Genomic DNA, 11,041 nt, shown 5'->3' on the forward strand with positions numbered 1-11,041 from the left:
ATTACAGCTTGTTTTTTCAGAACAGAATGAGCTTTCATTTGATGGAAAATGTTAATGGATCTCATATTTTTGTTTTATTATGAAAAAAAGCTGGCCCAAAATAGTAAATAAATATTATTTAAACTTTAGCTTTATATGTTTATGCCATTTCGATGACCCATCCAAAAAAAAGTCCTGCAAATAAAATTTTCCTATCCGGATGATCATGGCAATACCACATACACTAAATTTCCAAAAGCATTTGAACACCTGCCTTTACAAGCACATGAACGTTAATGGTATCCCAGTCTTAGTCCGTAGAGTTCAATATGGAGATGGCCCACCATTTGCAGCAATAAAAGCTTCAACTCTTATGGGTAGGCTGTCTACAAGGTTTAGGAGTGTGTCTATGGGAATGTTTGACCATTCTTCCAGAAGCGCATTTGAGAGGTCAGGCACTGATGTCGGATGAGAAGACCCGGCCAGTCTCCGCTCTCATTCCAAAAGGTGTTCTGTCAGGTTGAGGTCAGCCAATCACAGTTGTCATGTGAGCGAGAGCCAGTTCTTCCGATCCCCAGCTGTTAGAACAAAACCAGAAGCTGCCACCGACAGCTTGAGCTCAGTGCTAGGAATTATTTTTTTAGCACTAAGACCGGAACACATATGTAGCGCCCATGAATAAAGCCCACTTCCTGAATGCTGCATCTTTATGCACTTGCCATTCTGAGGATTTACCTCTCTTCCTGACCAAGCCTCTTTTTGCTATTCAGTGCTGCACTATTTCAACTGGTAATTGCGCGGTCATGCAATGCTGTACCCAAACAAAATTTACATCTTTTTCCACACAAATAGAGCGTTCTTTTGGTGGTATTTGATCACCTGTGCGCTTTTTATGTTTTGCGCTACAAACAAAATAGAAAAAAAAAAAAAAGGCTGAAAATTTTGAAAAAAAAAAAAAAAACCCAAAACTATATTTTTTACTTTTGGCTATAAAAATATATAATGTAAACTCACAGTCATACATTTAGGCCAAAATGTATTCTGCTACACGTTTTATATATATTTTCCCACCCCAGGCCCCCATGCTTCGGCATACTGTATATGTTTTTTTTTTTTTTTAACTGCGAATGAAAAATCTCATCCAACAGCACTGCCCACAATGACTTGCGTATATTCTGAGAGCAAAGGCCTGTGTGCGAATTCTTGGTGGCTGCAGGACACTACTTGTGTTCGCTACCGCACCAACTTGTACTGCGCTTATGGGAATCGCCATGGAGCACCTGGCTGTCGGGGACTACTTGAACCACTACAAAAAAATGTACCGCCAAGTGCTAACAGAGATCAGGCCTGATTCTGCGAACACTGAGGTTTTGTATGCAATGTATCATATGTATATGACCTACTGACACTGCACTTAATGGGGGAGAAGGGGGGGGGGGTAAGTGTATGGGCTAAGACTCAGGTGCTGGCAGGTCCCGGGGCTGATCCCACTAACGCTGTGTTTTTGGGGACACTATACTAATGTGAACGCTGGTATAGTGCTGATCTGATCAAAGATATTGATCCATTCAGACACTATACTAGCAATGGAGGTTTATTGTGTATGAGCGTGTTCCTGGCAATCAAGGGGTTAAATGTGATTACTGGTGTACTGACGGACAATCTGACACTATCTGGGAGGGGAGTGAAAACCACGGGAGTGGGAATCATGTACAGGGCGCCACCGGTGTGCAAAATCATGTACATATGTACATGATTTTGCACACCGGTGGCGCCCTGTAGCAGTATTTCTGCTATAGGGTGATCAGGGAGCAGTTTGCGTTATGGCGCTGCGCTACATTTGTGCGGTCATGAAACGCTGTACCCAAGTGAAATTACGTCCTTTTTTCCCCCACGAATTCAGCTTTCTCTCAGAGTTATTTGATTGCCTGTGTATTTTTAAATGTTACGCTTTAAATAAAAAAAGTCCAATTTTGTGAAAAAAAAAAACAAAACAAAAACACAATATTTTGGACTTTTGCTATAAAATGTCCAGTAAAAAAATGTAAAAATCAAATTTTGTCATAAATTTAGGCCAAAATGTATTCTGCGACATGTCTTTGCTAAACAAAATCCCAATATGTGTACATTAATGGGTTTATGTAAAAGTTATAGCGTTTAAAAATGGTGGTATAGATACCGGAATTTAAATTTTTTTTTTAAAAACTAATAATGGCGGCAATCAGCAACTTATAGCGGGACTGCGGCGGACATTCTGACACTAGGGGAGAATTGAGTTGCTGTCATGGACATCCCCAGTGTCACCAATACAGTGATCAGTGCAAAAAAAAAAGCACTGACACTGTACTACTGCACTGGTGAGGAAGAGGTTAACATTTGGGGGTGATCAAAGAGTTAACTGTGTGATGGGAGTGTTTTAATAGGGGGCGGGGGGTGTGTGCTTCACTGTAAGCACACTGATCGGAATGGCTCAGCCATCCCGAGCAGTGTACCCAAACTAACAGGGAGGAGGGCTGCAGTGTAAACAATGCAGCCCTCCTCCCTGTTGGTGATCACTGGCAGGTAATCACCGGCCGGGACTCGGTGATTGACACTGATTGGTGCGGAAAGGGCGTGTGCGAGCCCCCTACCCCGGAAATGCAGGATTACGTATATATACACATGTGAAGCTGCGCACAGGGGTCACCCTGCAGCAGTAAATGTACTGTGGGCGGTCCCTAAGCAGTTAAACATAAGTTTTACCACATAGCAAATGAATATACAAAATATAAGATTAAACATTTTCACTTAAAATTAGGACAATAAATTACCTGCACAAACTCCCAAAAATCACCCAATATTAACAAGCACACATTTGTAAGCAAATAAAACTCTAAGCAAACCATTATACATACCAGTCCATGGGATATACTCTGGTTCTTTTTTCATATGTTCAATTTCATAAAGTGATGCTTTACTTAGACGATACTGACATGCAGCATGCAGCATATCCTAAAATGACAAAATTCAATAATTGTGGAAACCTTCACATAAAAGTTTTTATACTTAACAAATGTATTAGATAGGCAACAGGACTAGTAATGTCCTGATTAGAAAGGAGCTTGTGCCATGTGAAATTGCATATATGATTGTTCCTTAAATATTTCTGAACTGAAATGAAGTGGAGGATAGGCTGCTAGGGAAGCGTCAGAGCTGCACCAATTCATTTGATGAATGAATGAGTGCAGTCACAATGCTTTCCTATCAGCTATTCTATCAGGATTAATACACTTTCATTGTTCATTGATGTCTTCAAAGCAGGTTATAAATTATTTTACATATTCCACTGTATGTACATTTTTGTAAAAATGTTATAATTAAAACAAAGAATGCTTTGTCAGACAGTAATGCAATAACTGTTTTTACCAACCTATTTCTCTGTGCTCTGAATTTGGTTTAGTCCTCCCAGTGTATAGGAGAATCTTCGGAGAGGTAACTTTATAAATCAGGACAATCAGAGTAGCACAAGTGGATTCTAAAATGGCTGTTGTATATGAATAGGAGAAACTGGCTTTCAGGTGCTGCAGGGAGACACACTCATGGGACCAGTTCCTGTAGCACCGATAACTCCCTCTCCTGCCCACATCCAATTCACTTGCTGCCTGGGCTCAATACATGAGGACCGATGCTAACCCCTTGTGGGCAGGCCTGTGTAACAAGCCCTCCTGTGGGCAATCCAGAACTATAAGACTTGCCGGCATGCCCTCCACCTCAAGAAGTCAAAGCACAAGTCAGAGGGGGAATCAGACTTTTCTTGCCAAAAATGTGTACCACAGACAGAGCAGGAACATGGAATTTTGGTCAAATCACATTACTTTCCCGTCTACTGTATTTGCCTTGAAGGATTAAACATAAAAGCACCCTCATGCAAAATTGGTAGACGGCATGACCAGAGATGCTGAATTCGGGACTAAAGTCTCCCCAATTTGTCCACTGGTAGAAAAACTAGGGTGTTATTTAAAGTGACAACCAGATAAACCAGGTGTTAAATTGGTATCAGCGTCAGTTTCCACATGTTTAGCCAACCAAGCTCTTTCAAGCATGTGAAGAGCGATGCTGATTGGTCCAGTGAAGGCTGCTCTCTTAGCAGGAGATCATGCAGGTAGACTATATCCACAATAACCCTTACATTTGGAAAGGCCAGGACTGGAACCAGCACCTTGGTAAACTGAAATTCTGTATCTACCCGTAAATTTAATTTCTTGGAGTACATTATGAGACACAGTAGCTACAATAAAAGTGCAAGATTAAAAAAAAAAAAAACAAAAAAAAAAAAACAAACACTCTCACCAATGTGGAGGCAGCATGAACAACAAGTGAGTGGGAAGCAGACCAAATTGCCGCCTTGGATATTTCTTCCCATCAACCCCCTGCTGTTTCAGCCCATGATGTGGCTAATGACCTTGTAGGATTAGCCCTGCTCTGTGTAGGAGGAACTTGACCGGAAAATCTATATGCCCAAATAATTGTGTCCTTAATCCAACAGGCAATGGAAGTTTGGATGCCTTTGAACTTTTTTTGGCTTTGCTAAAAATAATCATTAATTAAAAAGGAATTCCTTAACTCTCTGGTTACCTCCAAATCAAATCAAACATCTTCTGACATTAAGAAAGCCAAATCAGAAATCCTACCCTCAAGAGACTGCCAATAGGAAAGTTATTTTAAGTGTCACCTATTTCCAACTGGCCTCCCTTAAATGTCCAAAAGGTTACCTGGTAAGAGTGCTGAGTACTTGAGAAAGGTCCCAGGGAGGCACATTTTTAATTGTTCCTTGCATACTCCTGACTCTGGCCATGAGAAACCTCTTTACCAAAGGATTCACAGCCAGTCTTGCATCCACAAACTGACAGGGCAGCTACCTGCACTTTCAGGGTAACTATATATAAACCATTATCTATCCGTTCTGAAGAAAGTCTAAAATGGAAGTTTCAGAAAAGGCATCCATTCCCCTCTTTGCCAGGTTACAAAGGTTTTCTAAACTTTACCATACATTCTTCTAGTGACCAGTTTACAGCTTCCCAGAATGGTGCCAATCACTTTGTCTGAACAACCTTTAGCTGAAGAAAGTTGAAAGCCTCCAAATCATCAAATGGAAAATCCAAGGGCTTGAATGGCAAACCAGTCCCTGAACCAGGAGATGCTCTCTATCTGGTAGTGTCCAAAGAGGAGCGGTTGATAGCGCTTTCAAGGCTGAGAACCAGCTCTTCCTGGGTCACCATGGTACTATCAGGATTACATTTGTCCATTCTCGTATAATCTTTCAGATTACCAAGGGTAATAGAGCAAACAGCGAGAAGGCATATACTAGGCTGAATATCCAAGGAAATGTTAACGCATCTGTCCATTACCCTTCCAGAGAAAAGAAGGCCATCACTTTTCAGTTCTGTCTGCACGCAAATAGATCTACAACAGAAATCCCCTTCTTTAGGGTGATCTCCTCAAAGATCTCTGCCATCAGTTCTCAATTGTTGTGGAATTCTACGAGGCTCAGATAATCCGCCAGAACACTTGTTGTGCTCTTTATGTGATCCACAGCAATTGAGGATGTGTTCTTCTCAGCCCAACCTAAAATCCTTTGAGCCCAAAACAAAAGGCTATCTGATCGGGTGCCACCCTGTTTGTTGAGATATGCCACCACTGTGGCATTGTCTGTGAAGACCAGAATCTCTCTTGCTCAAATTCTCACTTCTAATGCCTGTAGGGCTCTTCCTGTTGCTAGTTCTCTGAAGTTTGATGACTGAGCTGCCTCTTCCTGCTCCTCTTCCAACCCCCAAAGACTGGCATTGGTAGTAACCTTCACTGGCAAGACCTGGGCCCAAGGTCTCCCTATCTTTAAATGCTGAGGATGTTCCCACCAGGATAGATCTAGAGAATCTCTGCCCAGTATGGGAATCATCCGATTCAAGGAACTCTTTTTATGTTTCCAGGACACAAGGAGAAAAGCCTAAAGGGGCCTGCAGTGCAACTGAAACCACAGGACTCCTGAGTTAGCTGCCGTAATTAGCCCTAATAACTGCATAACTTGGCGTATCGACACTTGGGGAATTTGAATGCCTGAACAGAGCATATTTTGTCAACAAAATCTTTTGGTGCACTGTGTCCATCTAGCAACCCAAAAAGGCCAGTGTTTGAGAGGGCACCAGATTTAACTTATCGTGATTGATTTTCTAGCCCGACCTTTGAAAGGTCTGGAGAACAATCAAATCCTGGGACAACATCCGTTGAACCTGTGCGAAGATCAGAAAATCGTCTAAACAGGGGATGACTGATATCCCTTGTAGAAGGAGGAAGGACATGACTTCGGCCATAATTTTTGTTTTCTCGGGGCAGCTGAGAGACCAAAAGGTAGGGCTCTGAACTGCCAATAATGAAAGGTCACTTTCCCCTTGAATCACAAATCTCAGATACGTCTGATGACCCTGAAATATTGGCACATAGAGATATGTATCCAGAAGGTCCAGGGTGATTATATAAGCATTTTGCAGTAAAAGACTTCTCACTATGTAAATATTTTCCATGCAAAATTTTCTAAATCCAAGAAACTTGTTCAGCAAGTGTAAATATTCATACAAAATTTGCCTGAAGACTTCTGGGCCAGGAATATGAAATAGAAGTCCTGTGATTTTTGATCCTCCGGAACCAGCACAATTACCTGTTTTAATTCCCCCTGGGAAACAAATTCTAGCTTTGCCTGCTTCCATTTTCAGTCTCTCGGCAGTCGAATGAGAAAAAATCCTTTGGGGTAGGGGAAGACTGAAGTCCAGCCCGTAACCTGTTCATACAATCGGTAGGACAAAGTAAAATTGCATAAATTCTGCCCACTGAAGGCAAAGAGACAGCCTTTCTCCTACCCCTGGCCTGGTGCCACTGTATGCCTTTGGCAGGGGTTGTAGGAGTAAAGAGTGCTCCTCCTTTGTCCTTATCAGGATTATATCTTTTTACTTTGGTCCTTACTTGCCTTAAATTCTGACTTGCCCTGAGGGCTGCGAAATGGCCTCTTACTGCGAAATCTGTTCCTCTTCATAGGGTACTTTGTATCAATTTCTGAGGAACGCGCCAAGACAACTTCTGCGGTTGACCCAAATGAAAGTTTTCTTTCAAAAGGGATACCACATTTTTAGAGGTCTCCCTCCCATGATTTGAGCCACATAGCTGGACTAGAGCTGAGGATCTGGCTACTGATCTAACCAAATCTGCTGCTGCATCAGCCGAGAAAGCCACAGATTTCACCACCAGCACTTCCTAATCTGTTCCAATTAGGACAGCAACTGGTCAACTCTCTGAACCCAGATATCCAAATTCCTAGCAACATATGTGGAGGCCAACAGGTCCTAATGCAAAAGCTAAGGAATACCTAGCCTTCCGCAGAAGAGATTTAGCTTTCCTGTCCACATGATCTTTAATTACTCCATGTACTCAAACAACAGATTTTTTTATTTTTCCAAAAACAGAGAGGGGAGCATCCAACTTCAGACACTTTAAAAAACAGCTCCTCTTCCATAGAGTCAAAGGGGAAATGTCTCTTGTAACCTCTAGACAGAAATTGTTTCTTCCATTCGGTAAGGATTATATCCCTCAAGGACTCATGGAAAAAAAAGGTCCTATGGTTACGCCCCAGGAACCCCCTGTACATTTTATCCTGAACAGAAGGGGTATGCTTGGCTTCCTCAATATGCTCATTAGCGTAGATAGCTTTTAAAAGTGCATCTGCTTTCTACACTAAAAAGGAGGTATCTTGCAGAGCTACCAGCCTCTTCTGCAACTGAAGATGCTCTTTCAGAAGCGGATGCTGATTTTTTTCACTCTTCCAAGTCAGAGATGGCCTGCGAACTGATTGTCTCTAACAATAAGGGGGGAAGGTTTTAACAGAGACTAAGGCTCTTTTTCTATTCTGACAGCCTTAGGGTTTTATTTTTTTTTTCCAAAAACTTGTGGCAAAAAAAAAAATCTTCCATGCACTCAACGTGCTTCTTAGCAAATACCTTGGGGTGTATACTTTCCAAAAAGGGGCAATTTGGGGAGTGTTTGAACTGCCCTGGCATTTTATGCCCAATATTAGAAGTTTCACCCACTCCTCTATCCACTTGAACACCAAGCCTTTTCTGACACTGTTTAAAAATAAGTATGTTTTGTTAGAAAATTATATTTTTAAAGCAGTGGCCCTAGAGAATAAAATGGTGGGTGGTGTTGCAGTTTTACACGTTACACAAAATTGGAGCAACAGTTTTTAAAACGCAAATTTTTAGGAAAAAAAATTACACTTTTTTGCATGTCAACCACTTGCCTTACAGAGGATTTACCCCCCCTTCCTGGCCAGGCCATTTTTTGCATTACGGTGCAAAACTGTAAACTAATTGGTTTATGTGAAATTTATAGCATTTACAGATGGTGATATAGATGGTGGATTTTTTTTTTTTGCCGGCATTTACCGACTTATAGCGGGACAGCGTCGGGCATTCTGACACTGGGGGGAACTGACTTGGTGTCACTGACATCTCCAGTAACAATAATTAAGTGATCAGTGCTAATAAAAAGCACTGACACTGTACTAATGGCACTGGGTATGAAGGGGTTAACATCTGGGGTGCTCAAAGGGTTAACTGTGTGCTGTTTTACAGTGAGTTGTGTGCTTTCAACTGTAAGCACACTGCTTTGTATAGCTCTGCTATGCATACATGCATGTTTACATACAGTTCTCTCCCTCGTCAGCAATCACTACACACAGAATTAGGCCCCGACCGCTACAGCCCTGGCAAACAGACAATACCAGATGCCTCAAAAAACATAGCCATGCTCTGGAGCGTTTATGGCGCAAGACTAGGACCCAGCAAGATTTCGACCAATATAAATCTGCCCTTCAAAAATACAAATCTTGTCTCCACACTGCCAAACAGACCCATTTTATCACTCTCATTAATACCCTCTCACGCAATCCCCGTCAACTCTTTACTACCTTTAACTCTATACTTCTTCAATTTTTACCTCCACACACTCACTCACTGCCCAGGGGATCGCTAATCACTTAAAAAAAAACATTGATACAATTTATGACAAGATCTCCACTGAACAGATAATGGTCTCACGCTACACTCCTTGTCCACCTGCACAATCTATACTTGCCTTGTTTAACCCAGCTACTATAGAGGAGGCTGGTAAACTGTTTTCTAAAGCCCACCTAACCACCTGCCCATTCCGCAAATACTGCGGGCACCCTCTGGCTCTAGCCTTCATTCTTTTAACTCATATCTTCAATCTCTCCCTTTCTACTGGCATCTTCCCCAACTCTCTAAAACATGCGCTAGTTACCCCCATACTTAAGAAAGCCACACTGGACCCCGCCAATCTTACCAATCTAAGACCCATCTCCTTACTCCCTTTTGCCTCCAAACTCCTTGAATGTCTAGTCTACAACCAGCTGAGCTGCCACTTTATTGAAAATAACCTTCTCGATCCCCTTCAGTCTGGATTTCGCTCACAAAACTCCACAGAAACTGCTCTCCTAAAACTCAAATGATTTACTAACCGCTACAACCAACGGTCACTATTCCGTACTCTTGATCTTGGACCTCTCCGCTGCCTTTGAGACAGTTGACCACCCCCTCCTCCTCAAAAAACTCTATTTACTGGGTCTATGTGACTGTACTCTCCGTTGGTTTGAATCTTACCCATCTCACCGCACCTTCAATGTCACTTACAACTCTACTTCCTCCTTTCCTATTCCACTTACTGTCGAGGTTCCCCAAGGTTCTGTCCTTGGACCTCTCCTAATCTCTATCTACACTTCTTACTTGGATGAGCTGATAGCTTCCCATGGTTTCCAATACCGTATCTATGCTGATGACACACAAATCTCTCTACTCCTCAGCTCACCTCATCAGTTTCCTCACGTATCACAGATAACAGACTGGATGTCACACCACTTCCTAAAACTAAAACTATCCAAAACGGAGCTCATAATATTTCCTTCCCCACGTGCCTTTCCTTTGATTTCTGGGTCAGGATCAATAGAACCACTATCAAACCATCCCTGCATGCCAGGGTGCTAGGGGTAATCCTGGATTCTGAACTATCCTTTCAGGCCCACATCCAATCCCTGTACAAATCATGCCGCCTCAACCTTAATATCTCCAGAATACGCCCCTTTTTAACCAAGGAAACCACAAAGCTCCTAATTCACTCCCTGGTCATCTCTCGCCTCGACTACTGCAACTCCCTCCTCATTGGCTTACCTTTATATAGACTATCCCCCCTCCAATCCATCATGAATACTGCTGCCAGGCTCATCCCCCTTACCAACCGTTCAGTGTCTGCTACCCCTCTCTGCCAATCCTTCCACTGGCTTCCACTCACCCAACGAATAAAATTCAAAATACTAGCAACAACTTACAAAGCCATCCACAACTCTGCCCCCAGCTACATCATCAACCTGGTCTCAAAATATCAACCAAACAGCTCTCTTCGATCCTTTCAAGACATTCTGCTCTCTAGTTTGTGTGTCACCTCCTCCCATGCTCACCTCCAGGACTTCTTCCAGACTACTCCCATCCTATGAAACTCACTACCCCAATCTGTCAAACTATCTCCTAATCTATCCACCTTTAGACAGTCCCTGAAAACCTCTCATTAAAGAAGCCTATTCTGCTTCTACCTAGTAACTGCCCTTTATTTCCTCCATCAGCTCATCCCCGACAGCTATTACCTTTTGTATCACTCAACCCCTCCTCCTAGATTGTAAGCTCTAACAAGCAGGCCCCTCTGTTTCCTCTTTTACCAAATTATATTGTAACTGTAATGTCTACCTTCATTTTGTAAAGCGCTGCGCAAACTGTTGGCGCTATATAAATCCTGAATAATAATAATAATAAAAAATGGTCAGCAGCCTGAACTGCCGGCTGCATTCTCGAGTTCCCAAGTAGGATGGGAGTGTCAGAGAAAGCCGTGGAAGGTGGCGGAGCAAGGGGGCGTCCCCTCCTGCTGCCTGTAAAAGGAATCCAGCAGCAAATTAGGTAGGATTGCTTTTACA

The 11,041-nt window shown here is 42.4% G+C and overlaps 1 protein-coding gene across 1 annotated transcript in view; it reads right to left on the reverse strand.

The window, feature by feature from the left end:
- The window catches only part of LOC149442005 (nuclear pore complex protein Nup133-like), a 227,330-nt gene extending 220,288 nt beyond the window's left edge, over nt 1-7,042 (reverse strand). The window contains exons 1-2 of the mRNA XM_089656648.1: nt 6,977-7,042; nt 2,874-2,970 (exon numbers count right to left, since the gene is read on the reverse strand). Of these exons, the coding sequence (XP_089512774.1) occupies nt 2,874-2,970; nt 6,977-7,042 (163 nt within the window). The remainder of the gene's footprint in view (nt 1-2,873; nt 2,971-6,976) is intronic.
- Nucleotides 7,043-11,041: the final 3,999 nt, after the last annotated feature.

Source organism: Staurois parvus, unplaced genomic scaffold (genome assembly GCF_062004578.1).
Source record: "Staurois parvus isolate SC_StPar_1 unplaced genomic scaffold, SC_StPar_1.0 ptg000925l, whole genome shotgun sequence".
Lineage (NCBI taxonomy): Eukaryota > Metazoa > Chordata > Amphibia > Anura > Ranidae > Staurois > Staurois parvus.